Source organism: Lucilia cuprina, chromosome 5 (genome assembly GCF_022045245.1).
Source record: "Lucilia cuprina isolate Lc7/37 chromosome 5, ASM2204524v1, whole genome shotgun sequence".
In the NCBI taxonomy this organism is placed as follows: domain Eukaryota; kingdom Metazoa; phylum Arthropoda; class Insecta; order Diptera; family Calliphoridae; genus Lucilia; species Lucilia cuprina.
In genome coordinates, this window is record NC_060953.1 from 24,648,127 (window position 1) to 24,675,675 (window position 27,549).

General features: G+C 30.9%; 2 protein-coding genes across 6 annotated transcripts in view; one reads left to right on the forward strand and one right to left on the reverse strand.

The window, feature by feature from the left end:
- The window catches only part of LOC111680253 (kinesin light chain), a 168,396-nt gene that overhangs the window by 69,066 nt on the left and 71,781 nt on the right, over positions 1-27,549 (reverse strand). For 2 of the 5 annotated variants that reach the window (XM_046952353.1, XM_046952354.1), the window contains 3 exons: positions 9,110-9,403; positions 7,632-8,258; positions 2,156-2,276 (listed from right to left, as the gene is read on the reverse strand). In XM_046952353.1, the coding sequence (XP_046808309.1) occupies positions 2,156-2,276; positions 7,632-8,258; positions 9,110-9,228 (867 nt within the window). In that variant the 5' untranslated portion in view covers positions 9,229-9,403. Of the gene's footprint in view, positions 1-2,155; positions 2,277-7,631; positions 8,259-8,333; positions 8,474-9,109; positions 9,404-27,549 lie in introns of those variants that run through there. The other 3 variants (XM_023441883.2, XM_023441881.2, XM_023441882.2) reach the window with 3 other exon arrangements.
- Positions 16,167-18,410, forward strand: LOC124420197. Its single transcript, XM_046952408.1, has one exon. It carries the CDS (start codon positions 16,167-16,169, stop codon positions 18,408-18,410), a length of 2,244 nt encoding a protein of 747 aa, XP_046808364.1.

The following is a 27,549-nucleotide window of genomic DNA, read 5'->3' on the forward strand; positions in this document are numbered from 1 at the left end:
GTTAGGGACTGCAATGGTAATCAGAATAAGTATCAAGTCTGTGCTTTAATAGACTCGGGTTCAGAATGTTCTTTCATTTCTGAACGTTTACGAACAAGATTAAAAGTGTTCAATCATTGCGAATTCCACCGTTTCTGGCCTTAATAATGTAGTTTTTGGAGTTAAAAAATGTTGTCCTTTGGAAATTAGTTCATATTTTGATTCTTCAATAAAAATATCAACTAAGGTATGTTTTACCGGAAATAACAGGAAATTTGCCTTCGACTTCTGTAAGTGTCGATATTGAAAAATTAATCAAATCTTTGTTTGGCAGATCCTAATTTTTTTCTTATCGGAGCATATTTATATCCGCACATTATTTTACCGGAAATACAACAAAACGTATTAGGGTCATTATTGGCACAGAAAACTATATTATACTACGTGGTTCAACACTTTTTAACTTTTAATTTATTTTTACTTTAAAAGATTAACAGAAATATATTTATGTTCCTACTTCCTTATTTATGTTTTTACCTTTTTATTTATTATCTTTATTACTTATATCATTAATCCACCTGCAGGACTTCGGTTCTGTGGGAAAAGTCGAAACAGTCCAAAAATCCACCTACGGGACTTCGGTTCCGTGGGGAAAGTCGAAAGACTTCTTAAAAATCTACATCGTTTAAAAATCTTTTGCAATTCCTAAGGTATTGCAAGGTGGCCGGCAATTTTTAAGTTAAAATTGATTTAAATACCTTTTTGAAATATTATTTACAACAACGATAGAATCCTATAAAGCTTGCCTTTTATTGTAACCTTGTTGGAAGGTTCTAACGAGTAGGGTAGAAGGGGGACCATAGCCACTTTTTTTTGAGGCGGCCTCTAATTAAAACCACAATACATATTCTTAATTATTTTCTTAGTTCGGATACTTATATATGTTGGCTTTAGTTTTATTCCTTTCAATCTTTTCTAAGTCATCCTCATGTATATATATATCTTTTATATATATATATATATATATATATATATTATATATATATATAATTATATATAATATATATATATATAATATATATATAATATATATATATATATATATATAATATATATATATATTATAATATATATATATATATATATATAATATATATATATATATATATATATATATATATATATATATATATATTATATATATATATATAAATATATATATATATATATATATATATATATATATATTATATATCACAAAAACAAAAAAGTTAGCACAAAAAGTTCGCACAGTGAAATATTTTCACAGCCCTTTGAAAAACAATTAATCATGTCTGCCTCCCATCATATGTAAAGTTAATGTTTCAAATTTTCAGGGATGATAGATAATCGATAAAAGAAAACAAAATTTGATAACGCGGTAAAATCGATTACTCGGTTTTCAAGTTATTCGCATTGATAGATGTGCCCCACTAGCGAATGATCCCCCTTCTAACCTAAACCGCTAACGGGTTGGCATTATAAATCACATTTGATTTGTCTACGACACAAGATCTAAGTGCATATTACATTTAAAAACTATCTACTTCTAGGAGGTAATATTTTGGTTTAAATAAAATGAAATCTTCATCTCTAATAAATTTGAAATATTTTTATATAAAATCTTGTTGATCTGAACAGTAATTAATTAATTGTCATATTCTATAATAACAATGTAAAAAGTTTTGATTTTTGGTTTATTGTAAATAAAAGTAAATTAGAGCTAGAATCTTAAAATTTCCATGAAAAACTTTGTGAACATTTAGAGAAAAATTGGAGGACTTTTAATTAACCTGCCATATCTGGGAAACTAATAAAATTTTTTTAGATTACATTAGAATATTATTGACGTTTGAAAAAATCAGTAAAATTGGGAAAAATAACTTCTCCAATATGGGCAGTATCGCCCATTTAGTTGTTATACATAGTACACCTATATAACTCAAAACATACACTGGACTTGTATGAACATAAGTTGTTATACATAGTACACCTATATAACTCAAAACATACACTGGACTTGTATGAACATAAGTCCAGTGATTAAAGTAGCTAAATATTTATTCTAAAATTTGCATATATATTTTTGGAAATGAATGTACGTTTATAGCATGATAGAAATGTTTTCGGTATTTACCTGATCGCGATAAACCAGAGCCAATATATTTAGCATTGTAGCTACATCAGGGTGATCATGTCCACTTGTTTTTTCAAGATCTTCCAATGCTTGCTTACATAATGGTACAGCTACTTCGTACCTGCAAATATTTAAGTTTTAAGCAATATTTAAATGAATTAAAAAATATATTTAAAAATCTACATTGTTAAAAAATCGTTTGCAATTGCCAAAAATACGAATCGTAACCTGAAACGCAATCGGCCCTAACTAACCAAAAATCCATTTCATTTTTGATTTTAATGTATAGCTAGACTCGTTAGACTCCTTGGCATTAAAAGGTACTATCAAATATGAAATTTTAATTTATTAATTTTTATGTAGATATGTACGCCATTGACAACCATTAAATGAAAGGTTGCACAATTAATTAATTTGTTTATTAAATAATAATAAATCGTGTTGATAGGAACAAATTTTTCAATGAAAATAGTTTTTCGCTGCTCCTGTAAAATTTTAAAAAATTTATATAGGGATGCCAAAAGAGATTTCGGGATTACATAATTTTAATTATTTTATATACGAAAATCTTAAATCATGTTTGAAAAAAACTGAAATTTATCATAATATTTGTAGAAAGTTTGAAATGAAAAATCTTCTAATATTGAAAAATGAAGTTTGTATTCGAATGTGCCGAAATGAAATACCCACCATCAAAATATTGTAATTTATTGTTACTAATATAAGCATCAATGTGATTTTCAGAGGACGTCCTATAAGGTTTCCTTGTGTCAATTTTGGTGTAGATTTGCAGCTCAAATTGAATGAGTCTTCCAATTGGTGCTTTTAACTAGCAGACACATGTGAATACTTTTTGGGTCTATGACCCAAAATGTTTTATGCTGTGTATTGTAGCATAAAACATGTATCGCTTATGCCGACAGAATTGAAAAAGCTATTAAAAATAATATCATATTACAAAGTCGATAAAATAGTCAATACTTAATATTTTACTGATCGTGGCTTTGTTTGTAAGTATGTCTTGCGTTCAATGTTCTGTCCAATTGTTACACTATCCACTTTATGAATAATGCTGTGTAAGCAATAATTTACTATATGATCTAAGAACTTTTTCAAAAAAGACACACTTTGCTTAACACAAGAGAGCTATAATTTAGCTCTTGCGAAGAATTAAGATTGAACTTAACATCTTTTAATTACATAGCTCTATATGGCGATCCTGCCAGCTGAATAAAAAAAGACCTTGGGAGTGCTGTTTTAAAGCACCTAAAGGCATTTATTTTATTATAAAAAGTCTTTTGGAGTGCCAGAAAATTTTTTAAGGTCCTTTGTAATGAAAAAACACCAATCCAAAATAGAAAATCCTTCGGCCAATGTGGTCAATGAAGTTGAGGTAGTACAGGCAAATACAAATCTTGAATTAATTGAATGTTGTTTAATAATAACAACTGTTTTAATAGGCTTAAATACATTGTTGCGTCTTTACGCCTTATATACTAAAGGATTAAAGAAGAAATATACAATCCGAGCTAACGAGTATAGATGGAGTGGTCAGATATAGTAAAAAGAGTTAGAATAATTAAAGATGAATTTGATCGATCTTACCAATGTTTGAATATTGACAGACCAAGTAAGGAAGAAACAATTGACCAACATATGCAAACTTTGCTACGTTGTTTTTTAGGATATAAGAGTAATACTTAAAGTAAATTATAACAGACTAACTAAAGCACATCAAACTGCGGCAGAGGGATTTTTTCTCGATTTAAAGGAAAGAGTTTTTAAAGTTTCCATTAGAAAAGACATAAAAATTGACATACCAGAAAATTTGCATGAAGAGGTATTTATAAAACCTAGATTTTCACAGTAGTAGAATTTTTGAATTCAGCCTCAAGGCTAATTACAGATTATGATGGGAAATCTGAAAACTTACGATCTTTTCTTGGTTCATTGGCTTTGGTCGACTCAATAAAGGGAAGTCACGAATCCACAGCAGCGTCTTTTATAAAAACTAAACTAAAAGGAACTGCTAGAAATTTAATTGATAATGAAGCGACCATAACAGAAATTATTGGCAAACTGAATAGTACTGTTAAAGGAGAATCGGTGGAAGTATTATCATCAAAAATAATGAAAATAAGACAAAATAATAAAACAGCAAATGCATATTGTACAGATATAGAAAATCTTATAAAATCATTAGAAAACGCGTATATATCGGATGGCTTGTTTTGCGAATTAGCAAGCAAATATTCGACGCAGGTTGCCGTAAAGGCACTTACTAAAAACTGCACAATTGATAAAGTAAAACTTATCATGAAAGCAGGTCAATTTAACAGTATGAACGAAGCTGTTATTAAGTTTGTAAACAGCTGTACCGAGCAACAGGTCAACAAAACGCCATACTATATTATGGACAAAGACAGAATAATTATGATAGAAAAAGAAATTACAATAGAAGTAACAATAACTTTGTAGACAACCACGGCTTTAGAAATCCGAACAGAAATGGATTTAGAAATAATAATAACAATTATAACAACAGAAACAGAAATAGAATGCAGCGAGGTAACAACCGCGGCAATTATGTGAGAGCAGCCAATCTATCTTAAAGCGATTCGGAAAAGCAGAACGCTCCCCTAAGATCAGAAAAGTAAATAAAAAAGTGTACAATCTTATCCTCAACTTAAGCATTTTCATAAAACTACAGATTAATCAAACTAAAGAATAAATAACATTGCTAGTAGACACAGGTGCAGACATATCCTTGCTAAAACACCAGTATGCCTTTAAAAAAATTAAATACTAAACATATAACAATATTAAGTGGAATATGTGAAGGCAAAATTAGATCCCTTGGTACGATATTTTTTGATCTAAGATACAAGCAGTTTTTACATTATGGTTTAAAAATAACCCCAAATTCATTCCAAAGAACGATGACAATTGCTTTCAGCGGTCTAAAGCCTGACCAAGCTTTCTTGTATATGGACGATCTAGTAGTACTAGGGTTTTCCGAAAAACACATGCTTTAGAATTTAACAAATGTGTTTGAGTTATGTAGGAAATATAATCTCAAGTTGCATCCTGAGAAATGTACGTTCTTCAGGAAAGAGGTAACATATCTGGGACATAAATCTACGGATAAAGGAATACTCCCAGGGCTATTATGCATTTTACTTAGACCGTACATATATGGAAAACATTTCTTAACCCGCACTGATCACAGACCATTGTCTTATTTGTTTTCTATAAAAAAACAAAGTTCAAAATTAACAAGAATGAGACTTGATTTAGAGGAATATGATTTTACAGTTTAATATCTTAGGGGAAAAGATAATTATGTTGCTGACGCATTATCGCGTATAACCATAATGATTTGAAAGCTAAAAATTGACCCACAAAAATTTTATATTAACCGTGGTAAATCGAAACTTGCCTGTATGAAAATAAATGAATTGTTTATTAATGGGAATTTTGACTTAGGACAGTTTTTCCCAAGGCTCGAAGAAGTGACCGGCAAACTAAAAATTAATAAATTACAAGTGGCACCTAGTGAGAAAATTTTCGAATTTGTCTCTATTAATGAATTTAAGGAAATGGGCAATAAATTATTAAACGTATTGAAAGTAGCGCTACTTAATGCTAAGTTAATAACATAGATAATGAAACAATATCATGATAGATATCGTGGACACTATAGGTCCACTACCGAAATCATATAGCGGAAATTCATATGCTGTCACTATAATATGCGACATGACAAAATATCTTGTAACGGTACCTATTCAAGATAAAAGCGCAAAATCAGTTGCGAAAGCTATATTTGAACATTTTATTCTTACTTATGGACCGATGAAGACGTTCATTACGGACATGGGTACAGAGTACAAAAATTCGGTGCTTAATGAATTATGTAACCTTTTGAAGATAGAAAATATTACATCGACTGCTCATCATCACCAGACGCTAGGAACTATAGAAAGAAGTCATAGAACCTTCAACGAATATGTAAGATCATACATATCCGTTAACAAAAGCGATTGGGATGAATGGCTCAGGTATTTTACTTACTGTTTCAATACCACGCCATCTACGGTGCATGACTATTGCCCTTATAAGTTAGTTTTCGGTAAGACTCCTAATAGGTTTCAACAATTTGATAAGGTTCATACAATATCACCTTTATATAATGTAGAAGATTATGCTAAGGAAGTTAGATATAGGTTAGAAATAGCACATAAGAGAGCACGAGAAATAATTGATGGGTATAAGTTAAAACAGAAATTAAATTATGATAAAACATTGTTAGATTATAAATTAAAAGTGAGAGATTTAGTTTTAGTTAAAAATGAAGTAGGTCACAAATTAGATTCACAAAGGGTATGAACATTCTTCCGTAAAAGGGAGGTGTAGCATAAAACATGTATCGCTTATGCCGACAGAATATTGAAAAAGCAATTAAAAATAATATCATATTACAAAGTCGATTAAACAGTCAATACTTTAAATATTTTACTGATCGTGGCTTTGTTTGTATGTATTTCTTGCGTTCAATGTTCTGTCCAATTGTTACACTATCCACTTTATGAATAATGATATGTAAGCAATTAATTACTATATAATCTAACTTAGCTCTTGCGAAGAAATAAAAGAACTTAAAACATCTTTTAATTTGCAAAAGACTATATCATATACAGAGAACAATATTGTAAATTTTTTCCGATCGGTTCATAATTGATCATAACTCCCATACAATGTCCCATTTAGACAAACACTTGAAGGCACATAACTCTTTATCAAATAGTGATACCCATAAAATATTTGGCATAAATACTATTTTTGGACACATAAAAATTATTTCTCGATCGATTTTCTCCCGAAAATCAGAAAAAACATAACTCACAACGAAATATTGATATCCATATATTTAGCAAAAATATTGGTCTTATATACATAAAATCACTATAAAATTGTTTTACGATCGGTTCATATTTGGTCACAACTCTCATACTAGGTCCAGAAAATCACTTGGATTTTCTTTACTTTACATTACCTACTTGTTACTACATTACGATATAAATACAAAATTTGACTGAAATATGTACAGAAATTTAGCTTAAAGAATCTTTTACGATCTGTCCAGCCCCTAAGTACGCTTTAACCATGAGAAAACTCGTTTCTACAAATATTAGATTAATTAGAAAAGTATTAATATAAAAGTAGTTGGTAGAGGGTATTTAAGATTCGGCACAGTAGAATATGGCACTCTATCTTGTATTCTATTAGTATTTTTATTTCTCTTAAAATCTTCACCCACAATAGACCTTATGGACTCCATAAAAATATGCATATCCATCTATTTTATGGCGCGTAACCCTTTTAAACCGTCAACCGGCTAATATACAAAGCAAGAAAATGTTATTTCTATTATTACTGGCAGTAAATGTAAACTATACAACGATATGCAACTTACCTTCCTTGTGAGGCGTACTGAATTACTAGATTATGTAGTGTTCTTAAACGAGCAGGAATTTCGTATCCTGATGACTGGTTTGAAAACTGACTTGGAGGGGTTGGGGATATATTATTTCTGTCATCGTTTTCCTCATCAGGGAACAGTTCAACAACGGGATCTGGTCGAGGCTTTTCACTAATATCATCTTGGTCCTGGTTCTCATCATATTTTCTTACCGATGTCATAAATTCTAAGTGTTTCTTTTCTTCTTCTAACTGAGCTACTAATTGTTCAGAAGATTGAAATTTTTGCTGTGTATTCGCCAATTCATCTCTTAACCAAGCATTTTCTTGATGTAACCTTCGAACTTGTGTTTTAAGCTTTTGTTTTTCTGCTTCAATGTTTTGAAGATGAGAAGCTAATGCCATCATCACTTGAGCCTCACTCAACCCAAGGTCAATATGTTCAATGTTTTTTTTAATAATGTATGATTTTTCATCTTCTTTATTTATTTCACTAATTCCTGACATGAGAGATGCATGTTCCACACGAAGTGCCTCCAGACCTTGTAAAACAGTTTTTGTATTGCTGATGATTTCATCTTGTGTCATTTGCGTCATTTTCCCAATGTTTTCGATTTTTCGACTAGGATTATAAAAAATAAATAAAAGAGTTTTTACTCGCTAATTAATCTAACAATTTGTTGTATTTTTCTCTTACATTCTATAATTTTTAATCGCCTTTGAAATAAGCATATCAAAGATCTATTTTTTAAACAGTGTTCTTAATAAATGTCTGCATTAATCAATAGTTGACTATTTACATGTCATGCGCAGTATATGTTGAAATGACGTCATTTCGTTTGTTAGTGTGTACCCAACAGTTTGACATACCTACATATACATATTGTTGACTCAAACGGTAAGTTTTTTAATTGTGTTAGTGAAAAAATTCACATGTATATATACGGTGTTAGTTTTTGTACTAACGCAATCGAAAAACTTACCGTTTAATTCAAACAATTTGATGTGTCGCAAAGGCTGTGATGTGGTATGTGATGTGGTAACTACCCATTTTAACATAGGCTTGTCACTTTTAGCCTACAATGAGACTGCCAAGAGCTAGGCAAATGTAGTCAATGGGTGGTAATGTCCGAATGGGTTGTTAAGAGTGCTCTTATTAATAAATAACTTTTATTTCTCGATTTAATAAAAATTTAAATATTTTTAATATTGATGTTCATTTTAAATATCAATAAAATCCGAACTTAAAACTTTGGAAGTTATTGATGCCAAACTCGTACACACTTATTACTTAATGTAATCTTTTACATTTTCAGGGTTTAAACAGCTTTAAAATGTTTTTAAATAGGATATGTTATAGTATATTGTCATTTGTTATATTTAAGATAAAAATAAATAAATTCCAAAGCTTTAATAATTTTGTCATACTTGCTAATTCGGTTCATTAATAACTGAGTTATGATCATAAACTACCTCTGAATATAACTAGATGAAGCAGTCATACTTGGGTAACATAGTTTATATTTGTTTGAGGGTGTCAATGCAGTGAATTTGTTGGTGAATAGCGAAAATTGTTCATACTTCTTTTGCATAAAGGCTCGGTTAGTCTCTGCGTTTTTTCGCGATGAATCAGCTAATTCGTTTTTGGCCTACGAAAGATCCTGTGTAAGTCGTTAGTTTTGCCGTAACGTTGAAGTTTAAAAACGACTGCTACGTAGAAACTACACATAAATAGTCAACGGAACGTCACAAAACAGCTATAAACAGCTGACACATAAATTACAAAAAAAAAAAAATAAACATGAAAAAACAGTGATGTTAAAGTTTTAAAAATTATGTACATCAGAAAATTTTAAACATTACGATTAATTGAAATACTTTAAAAGTAAATATAAATAAGTAAATATTTATTAAAAAAGTTATCTCACTAAATGTTATGAAGTTTAAAATTAAACAAAAAATCGAAAATAAAAAGTAAGAGAGAAAAAGCTCTGAAATATGTATGTCAAAGAAAATATAAAAGATGACATTACTTTCAACATAAACGTCATAAGAAAAAAAGAAATGACCAAGAAAGAAAATAAAAATGTTTACTTTTTATAATTATATTAATTATATAATAAATATATACCAATATTAATTAATTTATATTACATATACCCTAATTCTATAACTTTTCTTTCGTTAATTTAAATGTAAATTAAAAAAGTTTGATGTGGTAATAGATTAGGACTTATTATACTTGAGGAGTTAAGCTGCAAAACCATTCGACGTAACAAAAGCGAAAATCCTATAGGGTGACCCTGATGAGAGCAAGACGAAAAATCTCCTCAAAATGAGCAAGTCTGAAGTTAGTATAATAGTACGTATTCTTAGTGGACACACAGGGTTACGAGCACTGATTGGATGATTCTTAGGAATTACGTTCAGGAAACTGAGTTTGTCAACACTGAAAAATAATTCATTCATTGTCATTTTGTTATTAAAAGAGCACTTCTATGTTAAAAACATAACAATTTACACAAAATGTTTATAAAATACAAATTTATGTTAAGAACGGTACAGGAAGGAACGTTATATAAGTTATAGAATAAGGGTAATAATCTAGCTTTAAGCAAAAAAAAATCAACTCAGATTTTTTACACAACTAATCAGGTTGCTTTTGGCTCATTCTTAAAAACAGCTGCTACGTTCTTACGTAGAAACTAACTACACATAAACAGTAGGGTGGGTCGAAAATAGGCTTTTCGCTCGGATCAACTTCTAATAGTGAAATTATGTTGTATTTTATCGTCAAATGGAAGACTGTAAAATATTATTCAATTATTTTAAGGGTAGGAGCCCGCGCATCTCCGCCAAAGTTTGTTAATGCGTTTATATGGGAAAAATGACACTTTTTGGAGCAAAATCGTAATGTCTACAAAACGTCTTTCCAAAAAGATGGAAAAACTCAAAATTGGTTAAAAAATGGTTGAGTTATTAAAATTTCCCCCGAAAATTTTGTGATTCTGAAGACATATAAAAGTAAATATAAGAAATTTTTTTTAATTTTGAAAAATTTTACTAATTTATCTTTATAAGATTCTTAGTTTAGTCTGTGGTCAAAAAAATACCATTATTTTAGCAGCATTTTAAAACTTTAAAAAATTTTGTTAACTGGATTTTTAAAAATTAAAGTTTTTTATACTGTATATTATAAAGGTATATCCTTGAATGAATCACAGAAAGAATGAGCTCAATACCTCTCATAGTTTTAACGTACCTGCGATGTGAAATTTAGAGATTTCGGGAAAAAGGCAGTTTTTGCCATTAATTAAGTAAAAATTATATTATTACCATTTTTTGCTTAAATTTGATCAATTAAATTGCGATTATTATTTCGGAATCCGTGAAAAGTTATTTCTGATAAAATTTCCGAAATTAAAAATCATTAACCCTCTAAAAACCGGGTTCAAAATCAAGAGACGCTGTTAAAATAATGGCCCTTTTTTAACCACAGACTAAACCGAGTAAGCGTTATCCAATTTGAGTAGCACATTTATGAACCTTATAAAGATAAACATAATATTTTTTTGTAAAATTTTTCAAACTAACAAAAATTTTCTTATATTTACTTTTATGTCTTCAGAATCACAAAATTCTCGGGGGAAATTTTAATAACTCAAAACTTTTTTAACCAATTTTAAGTTTTTTGTAAAGACAATTTTGTAGACATTACGATTTTGCTATAAAATGGTGCAATAATTAATTCTTAAAGCCTCATTTTGCGAAAAAAAAACTCTAAAAAGTGCCATTTTTCCCATATAAACGCATTTACAGTATATCTCATTTCTCAATTGATATCACTCAATTTAAAACATGAAAAATTTACATTTACTTAAATTAAATTAGCTTTTTTCAAACAAGTCCATAAAATTGTCTCACAAAAGTATACGAATTTTTCCTGTATTTCATATTTGATCATATTATACGAAACACAAATTTTAGAATCGAATGGTTTTTATGCTTTAAATTGTTTTAAGGGGTTACTATAATCCACAATTTTTGGGGATTTGTACCCTTTTTTATGTAACATCATTAAAATAACGATTTTTGACAAAATTTGTAGTATTTTATCCATAGATAAAACCAAAATTTGATATTGTGATTTGATAGACCCCTTGGAGTATCTAAGAACAGTATTTTTTGTTACAAGAATCTGTATATAAACGATCTAAGATATATTACTGATATCATTATTCTGTCGCTAATTCAATATACTGGAACTTAAGTCCATTTTCATAATTCAAGGGTCAAAAATTTTCGGGGAAAGTTTTCTTGTATATATTCTTTTAGATATCAGATTTTATATATTTTAAGTTTTCAATGTATTGTGGAAGTGTACAACTCCAAAACATGCCTAGAAGAAACACCATTCAATATGGTAATATTATTATTTTTATATACCAATGACGTCCAGGCTGCATGCCACTATATCATTATGGTCTAACTCAAAAATATCGATATCTTTAAATATTTATTGCTATGATCAAAATAAACCCAAAATTTTGGACTTACAGTGTTATTGTAATGGTTAACATAAGCGTGAAAGTTACGAATAGTAAAAACTGAAATCTACTGTATAGGATGAAGTTTTGTAAAGGCATGTTTTGGAATTGTATACCGATATAATGTATTGATAATTTAAAATATATTAGTGCTAATATGTACACGAATGTATACTAGCCAACTTTGTCAGAAAATATCGACCATAGTGGTACGAAAAGGGACTTAAGATCCATACAATTCAATTAGAAACAGAAAAACGACACAAAAAATACATTTTGGAACTTTTAAGTACAGATCTTTATAACAAAAATTATTATTTTTATATACCTCAAGGGGTCTATTAAATCCCAATATTAAAGTTTGGTTTTGTTTGTGAAAAAAAAGAAAAAAAAAATTGCAAATATTGTCAAAAATCGCCATTTTAATGGTATTTCATGAAAAGATGGTACAAATGCTCCAAAATTGTGGAACAAATGAGCAAAAAATATATAATTTCGGATGATAATAACCCCTTAACATAATTTTAAGCAAAACACCACTAGATTTTAATTTTTGTGTTTCGTATAATATGGTCATATATGAGATACAGGAAAAATTCGAATACTTTTGTGAGGCAATTTTATGGATTTTTTTTTTAAAGTTAAATCAATTGAGGTAAAAGTAATTCTTCCAAATTTTACAGAGTGTGATATTATACCTTAGAACTCTCTAGACAATATAACAAATTTAATTATACATTTCACAGACAAAAAATATTATTAAATTTTGTTTCTTTTAAAAGTACAACCAAATTCGAATACTTATGAGACACTGTACATACTTTGGCGGCCATGCGCGGGCTATTACCCTCGAAATAATTGAATAATATTTTAGTCTCTCATTTGACTATAAAATACAACATAATTTCACTATTAGAAGTTGATCCGAGAGAAAAGCCTATTTTCGATCCATCCTAATAAACAGCCAACGTCACAGAATGAAAAGGTTAAGAAACTTTCAAACTAACTGAGCCTTAATACAGTTTTTATTTGTTTGTGTGTATGTTATGTGTGACATGCAGGTTTCGCCTAAAGGTGAAATCTAGTCGATAGCTAATTATTTTTTTAATGACAACTGTCAAAATGTTCTATTTTGAGTTGCCAGATGCATAAAAATTTAAATAGAAATTAATTAACAAATAATTTAAATTTATAATTAAATAAGTAATTTTTTATGTTTTAAATTTACGTTATATGTTTATGTATGTATGTTAAATAAAAAACAAAGTATCCACAGAATGAAACAAGAGTATTTTTCATTTAATTTTGTAGTAAAATCTTTAATCAAAAATGGTTTATATGTTAGTAATTTATAACAGGCTACCAAAATACTTAAAGGACTGGATAGACGCAGTCTAAGGATTCTGTTAGTGATACTAACAGAGCAATGCTCAACAAATTGTGGCTACGTCTTTTTTAACAAATACTCAGACTCAAAAAAATTTCATCAACAATTGTTTATGAGTTGGTAATTTATACCAGCAATCATTGAAAAAGAAGAAGCACAACACTTCTACACATACACTTTTTGTCGTTAATAAGAATGTATTTTTGTTGTACAAAAAAATTATTTTTTGAATTTACTTTCCAATAAAAATGTGATGTCTCAGCAAAAACTAAATAAATATGGATTTTTGCTTCTTCTTCAATTTTCTGCTGAAAATCAAAAGTGTTTTAATTTTCATCAAACCAGTGCGTGTAAGTTTTCCTTCACTAACACAATCAAAAAAATTCCTGTGTGTGTAATTTTGTTTGATCGCTACCATCTCCCTTTATAAAAACTAGTACACAAAGGAAGCTTCGCTTCCCTAATCAAAATCAAATTAATAATTCAGATTATCAATATATATATATATGTAAAAACCAGAGACAGAAAATAATTATTATCTATGAAATTTTTGCTTAAAAAATCAGTACGAAAGAATCGTCATAGAAATGTTTTGAATGTACCAAAATATTTCCTGTTCATTTTAGAAATTAATTTGAAACCCTATTTTCTATTCCCTTTATACTACGTTAGGATTTATCTAACTACTTCTTTTTTCATCTTTGAAAAAGTGTAGAGATAAATTCTAACTAGAAAAACCGCTAACGGTATAAAGTAATTCGCAACTAGTTGCATAGTTTTTTTTTGTTTTTAAAACACTTGTTAAGTGGACGCCATTACGACCACTTGGTTTAGTGCACAACCCCTATTGAGAATCTTTAAGGTAATTATAAATTTAATAAATAAACTTTTTATTGAAAAAACATAACTTTTTCTTGTCTTTTTATTTCTTTTTTTTGCACACACACAAACATTTGGTCCTTCGAACCGGATTTTTGAAGCCGGATTATTTGAAGCACTCAAATTAATTATCTTGTTTTTGTTTTTTCTTAAGATCGCCATCTTTTCTTCAAAAGAAAAAACCACCACCATTTCAACCACCAACATTAATAAAAACTTTGGATTAATAAGGTGCGCAATCTTTGAATTTGAGTGTTAATATTAAAAAAGTGCATACAAAAGAATAAATATAAAAGAAAGACAAAAGAAAAAAAGTCTTGTTTATTAAATTTATATTAACACATACACATAAATCTTTCTTGTGTACTATTGTGATTGATAGCTTTGCCAACTGTTTTTTTTTGTTTGACATTAGTGACTACCTTTTTGTCAGTGCCTTATAAAAATAAAATTAAAAAATTCTTAAGAATGTGCGAAAAATAAATTTAATAAAATCGTGTGTTGTTGTGTTTATGTTTATGTACCTTGTACATAATCTATATACATACAATTATCTGCTTCTTCTCCCGTTTTGAGTTGTTACCCTACGGTCGGTCAGTTTGACTAATATAAAATTTGGTTATTATTTAAATATTTTTTCACAGTTTTTAATAAAATTTGTTTTAAATTTGAAAATTTTATTAAATTATTTATTTCTTTGTGCAAATTTAAATACGTTACGTAGTAATAAATCGTCACAAATTGAAGTCTTTTAAATAAAGATAAAATTAAATTGAATTAAATTATTAAATTTATTTATTAAATCGCTATTATATCAAAATAACTATGTCTGTGCCTGCTCTTGCTCTCTTTATTAGAGCTTCTGATGCTCTCATAAGCTTTGAAGCTAATATGAACAATCTTAGGGAAGAAAGACTCACTGTTTTTAGTTTAGAGGTTCATTCCGATGAATTGAAGGTTTTAATGAATGAAGTTAAGTCAACCTATCAGACATATTTGGACTATTTAGCTACTTCGGACACAACAGAACCTGATGATATAGATGTCGTCTCATCAAAATATCAGGCGACTTATAATGCATTCGTTAACTGTTTATCGAATATTAAAGAACGATTGCATACGTATGCCCAAGCTCAAAAGACTAGTGATTCTCCAGTAGTTAGTCAGAACTATACGGAAACTCACCATAGTTTAGTAGTACCGCCCTGTGATGTTGAGACCTTTGACGAAGATTATCTTTCTTGGCCCGCTTTTAGGGATCTATTTACTATTTGTTTCGACAGAAAATTGGGATCCGATAATTGTTTTCATTTGTGTTCAACGACTACCCGATAACTCTGTTACCTTATGGGAACAAAGTATAAAAGACAAATTCGTATTGTCTGTTTGGAAAGATCTGGATGCATTTCTGACAGAAAGAATTCAGACCTTAGAATGTCTACGAGACATTAGGGAAGTCCCACAATCGAAAAAATTATCGACTCCAAAGGTGAAGGCGCACCATGCCACTTCATCTTCTTCTCTTTCTTGCATTTTATGTAAGAATCAAAGCCATTTTCTACGAGATTGTAAGAGATTTAAAAAACTTTCGGTAATGGACAGATTCTCGACTATTAAGAAACATCACTATTGCATTAATTGTTTGTCACGAAATCATGAAGTGAAAGATTGTAAGAGTCTGCATTGTTGTTCTATTTGTAAAAAGAAGCACAATACTATGTTACATAGAAATGTGCCTACTTCAGAAGATTCAAATGGAAGTTCTAGAACTTCTAATTCGGGTCCGAGCACAAGTGCTTTATCACAAGCTGCTCTATCTATACCCACAGTTTCTTCTCAAGTAGCAACATCTAACAGCTCTTGCACTTCAGCTCCTATTAATAGACAGGCGTTTTATACTTCGCAAAACCATACAGTATTGTTAGGAACAGCGATGGTGAATATTCATCACCAGGGTATGACGTACCCAGCTCGTGCTCTCATTGACCCTGCTTCGGAAACATCGTTTATTTCCGAAAGAGTACAGAATCGTTTAAAAATTTTGACGCAATCGACGAATGCTCAAATATCTGGTATCAACCAGCCGAATTCTGTAATATCAAGGAAATCGTGTTCCATTTATATTGGCACTCCCTCGGACTCTTCAATTGTTTTGAGTACAGTAGCTCTCGTTTTGCCAACGATCTCTGGTAATTTACCCTCATTTATTATATCGAATGAGTATCGAAATGATTTGCCAAATATACGTTTGGCAGATACTAACTTGTTTGATTCTAAACCAGTAGATCTACTCTTAGGGGCAGATTTATATCCACGAATTATAATGGGTTCAGTTAGAAAGGTTTTAGGGACATTAGTGGCTCAGAAAACTATTTTCGGCTGGATTATTACTGGTCCAGTTCCTCAGTCTTCCATTCAGGTATACAGCACTAAAGTTGAATTTTCTGAAGAAGATAGTATAAATAGTACCTTACTTAGATTTTGGGAAATAGAGGAACCTCCTAAACGGAAACTTATGTCAGCACATGATCGTATGTGTGAGGACAATTATAAGAAAACTACTCGTAGGGATTCTACTGGTAGATATGTAGTAACATTACCATTTAAACCTGAATTTCCCGGGACGTTAACTTTAGGTCAGTCTAAACAGAATGTTAGGGCGCAATTTATACGGACAGAATCCTCTCTCTTGAGAAATCCTGTCATCAAGAATATGTATGATGACGTCGTTAGGGAATATTTAACTTTAGACCATATGCGTCCAGTTAAAGACTCTTCTTCTTCTTCTTGCTACCTGCCTCATCATCCTGTTATTAAATTGGATAGAAAAACTACAAAATTACGTGTGGTTTTCAATGCGTCGAATAAAACGTCTAACGGCAACAGTCTTAACGATTGTTTATTTGTGGGACCCACATTACAGGCAGATCTCGTTCTCCTGATTTTACGTTGGCGCTTTTTTAGGTTTGTGTTTAATTGTGATATAACACAAATGTATAGACAGATTAGACTTGATAGTTCTCATACTCCATTTCAACGAATTTTGTTTTGTGATTCTCCTTCGGAGGAAATTCAAGAGTATGAGTTACAGACTGTAACCTTCGGTGTAAATTGTGCACCTTATCTTGCCATCCGTACCTTGGTACAATTAGCTGAAGATTCCGAAGCTGAGTACCCTCTAGCGGCGAAAATACTTCGGAAATGTATGTACGTCGATGACGTATTAACTGGGACTCACGAGATCCCAACCGCTTTGATCGCTCGAGATCAACTTATAGCGGCTTTAGCTTCAGCAGGGTTTGTTCTTAGGAAATGGACTTCGAATGAAAAATCCATCTTATCTGGTATACCCGTTGAGCATTTAGTAGATGCCAAACTATTGACATTTATTGAGTCAAGTAGCTCAAAAACTCTTGGGTTACAGTGGAATGCTCATTCTGACTCGTTTTATTTTAATGTGGATCGTATTTCGATGCGATCAAGTCACACAAAAAGAGAAGTACTATCTATAATAGCTAGATTATTTGACCCTGTTGGATGGTTAGGACCAGTCATTATTGTCGCTAAGATGATAATGCAGAAGGTTTGGCAAGACCAGATAGATTGGGACGCAGCTCTCAAGCCCGCTACTGAAGCCGAATGGCAAAAATTTGCTACTTCATATCATGAAGTAAACGACTTCCAGATTCCTAGATGGGTTAATTATATACCTAATTCTACAGTGGAGCTTCATGTCTTTTCAGATGCATCTGAAAAAGCATATGCAGGGGTAATTTATGCTAGAGTCGCAAGACCTAATGGCGAAATTTATACCCATTTGTTAACTGCTAAAACAAAAGTAGCTCCCATCAAATCAATTTCTCTACCACGACTTGAACTCTGTGGTGCAGTTCTTGCGACGGATCTTTTAAAATCCGTATTATATGAAATTGACATCCCATTATGTCAAATATATTGTTGAACTGATTCTACAATCGTCCTTGCTTGGCTGAAAAAGGACCCTTGTTCATGGGCAACCTTTGTAGCCAACAGAGTTTGTAAAATTCAGGAAGTGGTCGGAAGACATAATTGGCACCATGTCAAATCTGACGACAACCCAGCAGACTTGGGAAGTCGGGGTATGTCACCCTCTGATTTAAGACTGAACAGTCCATGGTGGCATGGTCCAAATTGGCTTCGGGAAAAAAGCACTACCTGGAATCTAGGAAATTTGTCTTTATTAGATACGTACTTAGAGGCTCGTGCAGTAAAATCTCATGCTTCATTTTTTTCGAATTATGAAGACATTCTTGAGAGATTTTCTTCTCTTGATAGGGCAATTCGAGTGTTAGCCTATGTATTTAGATTTTTCTATAATACTCACCCGGCTCATAGGAATCGAAATTCCTTTGAGACTACTATTGTGACAAACATTGAGGTTAAGAGAGTAAAACTGCGATTGGCAGTTTTGGCTCAAAAAGTAAATTTTGTCGAAGAATACCAATGTCTTTTGGATAAAAGACCACTATCTTCGAAAAGTCCTTTATTGACTTTGAATCCATTTCTGGATAATGAGGGTGTTATGAGACTTAATGGTCGTTTGACAAAATCACCTTCGTTAGTCTATACCGAACGGCATCCCATATTGTTGCCATATTCATGTCGCTTTACCCGTCTTTTGATTGAGTTCGTACATACGATTTCTATCCACGGTGGAAATCAGTTAATGCTCAGGATCTTAAGGATCGAATATTGGGTACCTCGACTAAAAACACTTCATTTGGAAGTCACATCAGATTTATCAACTGATAGATTCCTGGCTGCTTTTAATCGATTTATATCGGGACGAGGTTGTCCCACTACTATGTTTTCCGACAACGGGACGAACTTTGTGGGAGCTTCTCGTGAATTAGAAAGGGATTTTAGAACATTTTTGTCAGAAAGTCGTGCAAGGATGTGTTCCACTTACGGTATTAATGGACTTACATGGCGATTTATTCCAGCGGGCGCCTCATATGGGAGGCTTATGGGAAGCGGGAGTTCGAAGTTTTAAACTTCATTTCCGCAAAGAAGCTAAGTCTAGTCGTGAAATATACCTTTGAGGAATTATCGACGGTTCTCGCAAGAATTGAGGCTTGTCTCAATTCGAGACCGTTGTGTCCGAATTGAGACAAGTGATGATCCGAATGAGCCAGTAGCTCTTACGCCTGGTCTTTTTTGATTGGGTCACCCATCCTTGCTCCACCGGAGCCTTCTATTTACGAATCTCCAATCAGTCTCATAAATAGATATATGAAAGTTAAAGCTCTCACCATCATTTCTGCAAACGATGGAAGGAAGAATATCTTTCAAATCTTCATAAAAGATATAAATGGAAATACCCTGAACGAGACATAGCTGTAGGTGACTTAGTAGTTATAAAAAATGAACAAAGTCTCCGACTTCTTGGAAACTTGGTAGAGTCGTTAAAACTTATCCGGGAAGTGATGAACACGTTCGCGTGGTGACATACGAACAGAAAATGGCATAATAAAGCGACCAATCACAAAATTAGTTGTTTTGATTAATGAAACTTTATAAAATTAATATTAAATAATTTTCCTTGTTCCTAGTACCATGGACGCTTTAACCATTGCAATGGAAGATGCGCTCCGACAAGGAAGTAATGGAGGTAGAGGACCAAGGATCTAAGGTGGCTACAGTAGCTGATCCAGCCCCTGCTACAATACCGGATCCAGTTCCTGCTCCAACATCATCTCCAACCCCTACTTTGGTATCTGAGTCAGCATCAGAGTTGCTTGCCTTAAAGGTCGCTTCGGTTGAGAAGTCTTCTGAATCTACAGATCCAGACCCGGCAGCAGCTCCCACGCTCGCAAAGGCATCAAATGTGGAATCCTCGGGCTCGAATGTATGTAAACAGTGTAGAGGAAGACACCCGCTGTATTAGTGCGCTAGTTTCCGGAAGTTGCCTCACGAAAAAGAGGCTTCGATTCGTAATTTTACATCGACATTGCTACATATGTTTATCGACTAAACACCTGGCTAATGAGTGCAAGTCGTTGGTGAAGTGTAACATCTGCCACGACAATCACCACTCTCTTTTGCACTCACCAGGAAAAGGTCAAAAGAAGAAAGGCGCGAAACCTAAAACCCCTACTTCAGCACAGTCAAAGGCGAAATCTATGCCCTATACCGTCCAGACTTCTCATGTGCCATTAAGACATTCTATTAACCTGTCTCCGACCTTAAAGGTAAATTTGTTGATAGGTAACCGTCGAATTTTGGTCCGAGCGGTTTTAGACCTGTGTTGTCCGATGTCATATGTTTGTGAGTCCCTAGTCCAGCAGCTTAGGCTGCCTGTCTCGTCTGCGAACGACGTTAATATATGTCGTTTGACTATCGGCTCAATATACGCGCCTCATCCTCAAATAACGTTATCTGCAACAGTGAGGAAAATGGTCGGTATACGAACCCCACCGGAAAATATTTCCAACGATATTTTAACATTATTTGACGGGATTCAGCTAGCTGATCCCACATTTAATCAGTCGGGACAGGTCGCGTTGGTTTTAGGGCCAGAACTAAGTGCTTCCATTATCAAAGGAAAAATACATTCTAGCCCGGGTATTCCACTTGCTCAATACACTTTATTTGGATGGGTCATTTCCGACCAATCCCCATATTAGGAAAATAAAAATAATATTAAATTGACCTGTAAATGTTATTTATTCATGGGTACAGTCGAGAGACTGAAAAAATCCACCTGTGGGACTTCGGTTCTATGGGGAAAGTCGAGAGACTTCTGAAAAATCCTACTGTGGGACTTCGGTTCTATGGGGAAAGTCGAGAGACTTCTAAAAAATCCTCCTGTGGGACTTCGGTTCTATGGGGAAAGTCGAGAGACTTCTTAAAAATCCGCCTGTGGGACTTTGATTCTATGGGGAAAGTCGAGAGACTTCTTAAAAATCCTCCTGTGGGACTTCGGTTCTATGGGGAAAGTCGAGAGACTTCTTAAAAATCTAAGCAGGTCCTTTGAACTTTCGTCCATAATTTTAAAATTTGAAAAAAAAAATAATAATTATGAGAAAAAAAATTGAAAAGAAAACATAATATAAATAGATATATAATAATGGAAAAAATGTATAATGTATCAGTTTATCCTAGATTTATTAACCTTTATTTCTCATTTGTTGTTGCATCTAACTTCGTCGTTGCAAGGTGGCCGGCAATGTTCATTTTAGAAATTAATTTGAAACCCTATTTTCTATTCCCTTTATACTACGTTAGGATTTATCTAACTACTTCTTTTTTCATCTTTGAAAAAGTGTAGAGATAAATTCTAACTAGTAAAACCGCTAACGGTATAAAGTAATTCGCAACTAGTTGCATAGTTTTTTTTTTGTTTTTAAAACACTTGTTAAGTGAACGCCATTACGACCACTTGGTTTAGTGCACAACCCCTATTGAGAATCTTTAAGGTAATTATAAATTTAATAAATAAACTTTTTATTGAAAAAACATAACTTTTTCTTGTCTTTTTATTTCTTTTTTTTTTTGCACACACACAAACATTTCCCGAACCTTTTTTTCTTGATTTTTATAACAAAAATTTAAAATAAAAATTATTTTTGATTTTTATTTTATTTATTTCAATAAAAAACGATTTAAGATTTTTTTAATAATACTCACTTAGTAATTTTTATTTATTCAAACTAAAAATAAAAATCAATCAATGATTTTTTATTTTTCTAAACAAAGAATAAAAATCACCTAAAAAAATTTAATTTTCCAATTTTCGAATCTAATTTCTGCAAATTTGTTCGATTATATCAGTGGTAAAAAAATTTTACCAAATTTCTATTAATCTCTGTTTAAACCCGATAATTTTTACTGTCTTTTAAAGGTAAATATCGCATAATGATTTTTATAATTAATTTCAAAAAATAAAAACCATTGTCTGATTTTTACTTGTGCCTTTTGGTTTAAAAATTATTTGTGTTTTTTATTATTGATTTTTGTTCGAAAAAATTCTCAGTGATTTTTACAATATAAAAAATACTTTGATTTGATGAAATACAAACCAAATAAAATTTGTAATTTAAATTTTTTTAAATAAAAATAATAACAATTACTGTCTCTGGTAAAAATAAGAAACAAAACACCATCAGATATGTAATGTACTCGCCTTTCCATTCTATAAGTTCTCTTGTTACAATTTTTTATATACGTGTGAATTGTATTTCTATGGATTAGTAACAACTTTAAATGTAGTATTATTACTAGAAGTCTATAATCTTATAAAATAAAAAAATGCAAAATTAATAAGTGCATTTGTAAAAAATACGCTCAAACGCTTATGTAATCCAATTTAGACCTGTCAAAATAATAGCACAAATAAATTTATTTTTGAAAAAAAAAAAAAATAAGAAAACTAATTTCTAGGGGGAAAACATAATCCTAATATGAAATATTGTGGGATGTTCAAATAAAATGATTACAAATTATCATATCTTACTAATTTAAATCGAAATTGATAGAATTTAAACCGCTAATTTTTGTTAAATGTTTAGACTAATACTGAGATAAATTAAAGTAACTCCAGTTTTGTTTGGAACAGAAAAAAATTATAAAATATTACAAATATTATCCAGCTGACTATGAGAACACATTGTAAATGTTTCCAGTTCAAGAATAGCACTATTCTTGAAAACAAGGGTGTAATAACAAATAAGGGTATATTTAAAACCATTTAAATTACCTAGTTGAAAACAGGAACATTGCTATTTAAGCAGACAGGTCCAAAATTATTTTATTTTTTAGAAAGGGGTTTTGATCTTATATAAGAAGTCCTTCTTTGTAAGTTCACATGAATGTCAAAGTTCTTCAATTAAAATTTGAAGATTTTATCTCTAACATTTTCTCATAAAATTCTTGGTGCAAAATTTTAAGAATTAAGTTCTATTAGTTTTCCAGATAAACGAATTTTTGTACATTATTAATAGGCGAGTTGCCGCTATCCTCATGAGTAGTCCCCTAATGTTGAAGTCGTGCAAATTTGCGACAAAATTTCATAGGTTTTAAACGATTTTGGAAGTTTTTTTGACAAAAAATTGGTAGGATTAAAATTTGGTTCCAAGATAAACGAATTTTTGTATTTAATTTATATATGAGGTGACACGTCCAATAATGTTAACCCTCCACCCACTTTTTTCCTAACTAATCAAAGATTGACACTAAAGTGACTCTGACAAAATTTGAAGACTCTGATATATTGTTTCAAATATATTAATTTAATATTTCCGTGGCTCGCAGTACATTGTCCAATAGACAAAAACCAAAAAATTAGTTGTAAGGAATGTTAATTAAATAAATGTATCATTGGAAAAAAATATCTAAAAAAGTAGCAATGATTTTATACATCTGACTAGTAATGCAAATTAAAAAATAAAGTCAAAATTAAAAAAAAAAAACTTTAACTATGTAAAATACATTTAAGATACTTTTTTGGTGATCTGTATTTTTCAATTCGAGAAAAAACATTAAAATATAAGAGTCTTCCACTTTTTAGTTGTGTGATTTAAATATTTGAATTATTTTACGTTTAAGGGATGAAAATTTTATCTATTTTTGGTAATTTTTTCATAAAACACTGTTTATTAACTTATACATGTATGATAAATACTTAATAAATACCTTATAATGATGATGCAACTTTTTAAAATACGATTTTTATTTTGTTTATGAGAAAGGAAAAAGTACCGTGGGTAAAAACAGGAAATTTGAAGTTATTCAAATACAATGAGTCAAATCGAGATAAATTTTTAGATTTATAAATACTAAATATACTAATATAATGTTATATTAGAAGTTGTTGAGTTTTCTATAATATTCCAATCGAAACAAAGATAATAATAAAGAGATTTATAGGCACTTTTTCGGTCTGCACAGTTTTTTTTGGGTTTTTTCAAATTAAATTTAGAAAATATAAATTGTTTTTGTATTTTCAAAAGTTTGTATGAACATATTTTCAACGCAAGGTGAAGTGTTTTACAAAATAAGGGGGTAAGTTGTAGGGACCGGAGTAAGTGACAACCTAAAAAAAGGAAGTTTTGGTATGCTTTCGTTCTTTAAAATTTACTTATTGAATTTTCTAAAATATTAAACATAGAAGTAAAGCTTTTAGGAACCGGAGTAAGTGAGATCCTATAAAAGAGTTTTTTTTTTTTTCTTCAAATGTGCTTCTTGAATTTTCTATAATATTGAACCTCCCAGCAAAAAATATGAAATTTTTGGTAATGGCCAGTAGTTTTTTCATACATAACTTTGTAATGGGTGTTCATTATCAAGCTCATTATTTCATTACGCTAAATAGGTTAATACTAGTAAAAAACAAAGCAATTTGGATTTTAGCCAAATCGTCTTGGGCGTTCATTTAACAAACAGGGCGTTCGTGGTTCGAGCCCTGCTGTATACCGGTTATACAGCAGGGCTCGAACCGTTCTTAAAATTACAAAAAGCAACATGTTAATGGAGCATTGAGTAAGCGGCTGAAGTGAGAAACATAGAAAACAACTGACTGCCTAGGTTCAAACCTTGGCTTAGGAATTTTTATATTTTTTGTTTTATACAAAGTCTGCTCAAAATAACTTGCTATCACATAACATATTTGTAGGTTTATTTGTAACAAATAAGTAACCAACTATTAATTTGTTTAAGGTATTATTTTAACCTCGTCGAACAAAAATAATTAGTTATTCACCCCAAGAGTAATTAGTTTTTACGCGATTCCATAATTAATTTCTAGCTTACTAGGTAATGAAAGTTTTTGCTGGGTAGAAACAAAAATTAAACATTTAGGCCCGGAGTGAGATCCTATAAAATACGATTTTTTTTACTTTTTCGTACTTTTAAAGGTACTATTTAAATTTTTAATTTTCTATAATATTGATTCTAGAAACCCAAAATTAAGTAGTTAAGGGCGGTGAAAGTGAGAACCTATAAAAGGCTTGCTACTTTTTTTAACTCATTTACACGTTTTTGGCGCTTGGTACTAAAGGCACATTTTTATTATAAATTAATATTTTTTAATTCGAACATTTTAGCATTTTGTATCTTTTCTTTGAAAGGCATAATCTCAACCAGTTTGCCACATTCTTCTTGTGTTATGAACGTCAATATTTCAAAGGAGCTCTACCAGAGGTCTGTTATGTTTTTACATGATTGTTCGTAATTGTAAACCCGATTTCACCATAAATTCTTTATCGGGTTAAACTCTGACGAAAGTAGGGGCTAATGTAGTAACGCAATTTGATTTTTTTAGCTAATCGAGTGCTTTTACTATATATTTGGGGTCATTATCCAGATTTTTTTTTTACGTTTCAATCCTCAATTATTAAAAATAATATTTAATAAAAATTGAAATGTCGACATTTATGATTCTATAAATTTTAGGCCATCCGTCAATTCTATCCACGCTATAGAAATGGTTATAAAGCAGCAAACCGTTTAAAATTTAAGAAAACAGTTAACTACAAAAATGTACCAAAGATCTCAATAAACAACTTTCTAGAACATATGAACTTCTTATGAATGATATTTAAGTCGAAAAGTGAAAAGTTTCCTGAACTTGATTAAAAATTCTGACATCAGTTTAATTTTTGAAAAATAAAACTTTTTCGATTTTTTTGAAATGGGTCTCGAAAAATCCGTAATTTTGAGCTGATTACGGGAAGACTAATTTTAAAAAATTATAGAATATTTCTGGTCCACAAAATGATTTTTAGTGAGTTTGAAAGGCATTTTGTTTTTGCTTTCGTAATTTTTAGCTCATACAGAAAAATATTCCAAAAATTATTTGGCATTTGGTTTAGTCTATTTCAGAATATTTTGAAATTTGTATGCTTCTTATAATACAATAAATGTCATTTTGCGGACCAGATATACACTAACAACAATTTGAATTATTTTCCCCATGACAAGTTTACGTAATTTTTGACACCCAATTCCAAAAGATTGCAGAAAAATACTTGAATATAAAACTTGAGATCAAGATTTTCAATCGCAGGTAGGATTGCAGGAGGATTTTCAAAAAAATGTTTTTTTATTTTTCCGGTATTTAGTTCATTGAAACGCATCGTAATAGATGTATTCCTACTAAAAAGTGTCCCACGGCACACCCTAATGTTGAAGAAAAGAAAAACCAAATGAAATTAAAAAAATTTCGGGAAACTTTTCACTTTTACGACTTACCTATCATTCCTAGAAAGTTCATATGTTCTAGAAAGTTGTTAATTGAGATCTTTGGTACATTTTTGTAGTTAACTGTTTTCTTAAATTTAAAACGGTTTGCTACTTATAAGCCTGAACAAGGAAAAAATATTTAAAAAAATTAATTTTTGCGATTCTGATCATGAAGATAATTTTTTGACTTTATATTTTCACAGTTTTGGTTCTTTGTGATAAGAGCAACAACATTCCCTCTGAGAGTAAATCAAAATTCCGATCGGTTTGCAAGTTGCGAGCCTGAGAAAATTATCCCTTTTTTCAAAAATGGCACCGAGGCCCCAAAACTTTGGGGGCCTATAACTAAAAAAGTGCATGACTTTGGGCAAAACTAGGACACGGGTCTTCTTATTTTTGGTCTTTTATCATATAGTGGTGTCCGTATATGGTTATTCAATCGTGACTTAAAAAATTACACACAGTGAAACAGAAAGGAAGGAAAAAAAGCCGGTATTCTGGGGTATTTCAAATACCGGCTTCGCTAAATTAGGCCTTCTTTTGATAAATAGACTCTTTGAAATCCATGGATGTTACATTGTGACACTTTTGAAATTGTGATAACGTCCATGGACACTACACTCAATTTAGTGAGTAATAACGCCCATTGAAAATATGAGACTGGACTTTATGACACGCCACATATATTTGAATTAAAATTAAATGCAGTGAAATTTCATTTACGTTTTGGGGTAATTGTTCATTGCGAAAAATTAACCCAATATTTGGGGCCGCTTTTCATGCAGTGAAATTTCATTTACGTTTTGGGGTAATTGTTCATTGCGAAAAATTAACCCAATATTTGGGGCCGCTTTTCATTTCAACCTTGAAGAGATTTTTCA

Bases quoted from the DNA above. Each gene is read 5' to 3' on its own strand.
- LOC124420197 (XM_046952408.1), top strand. From the start codon at position 16,167: ATGTTACATAGAAATGTGCCTACTTCAGAAGATTCAAATGGAAGTTCT.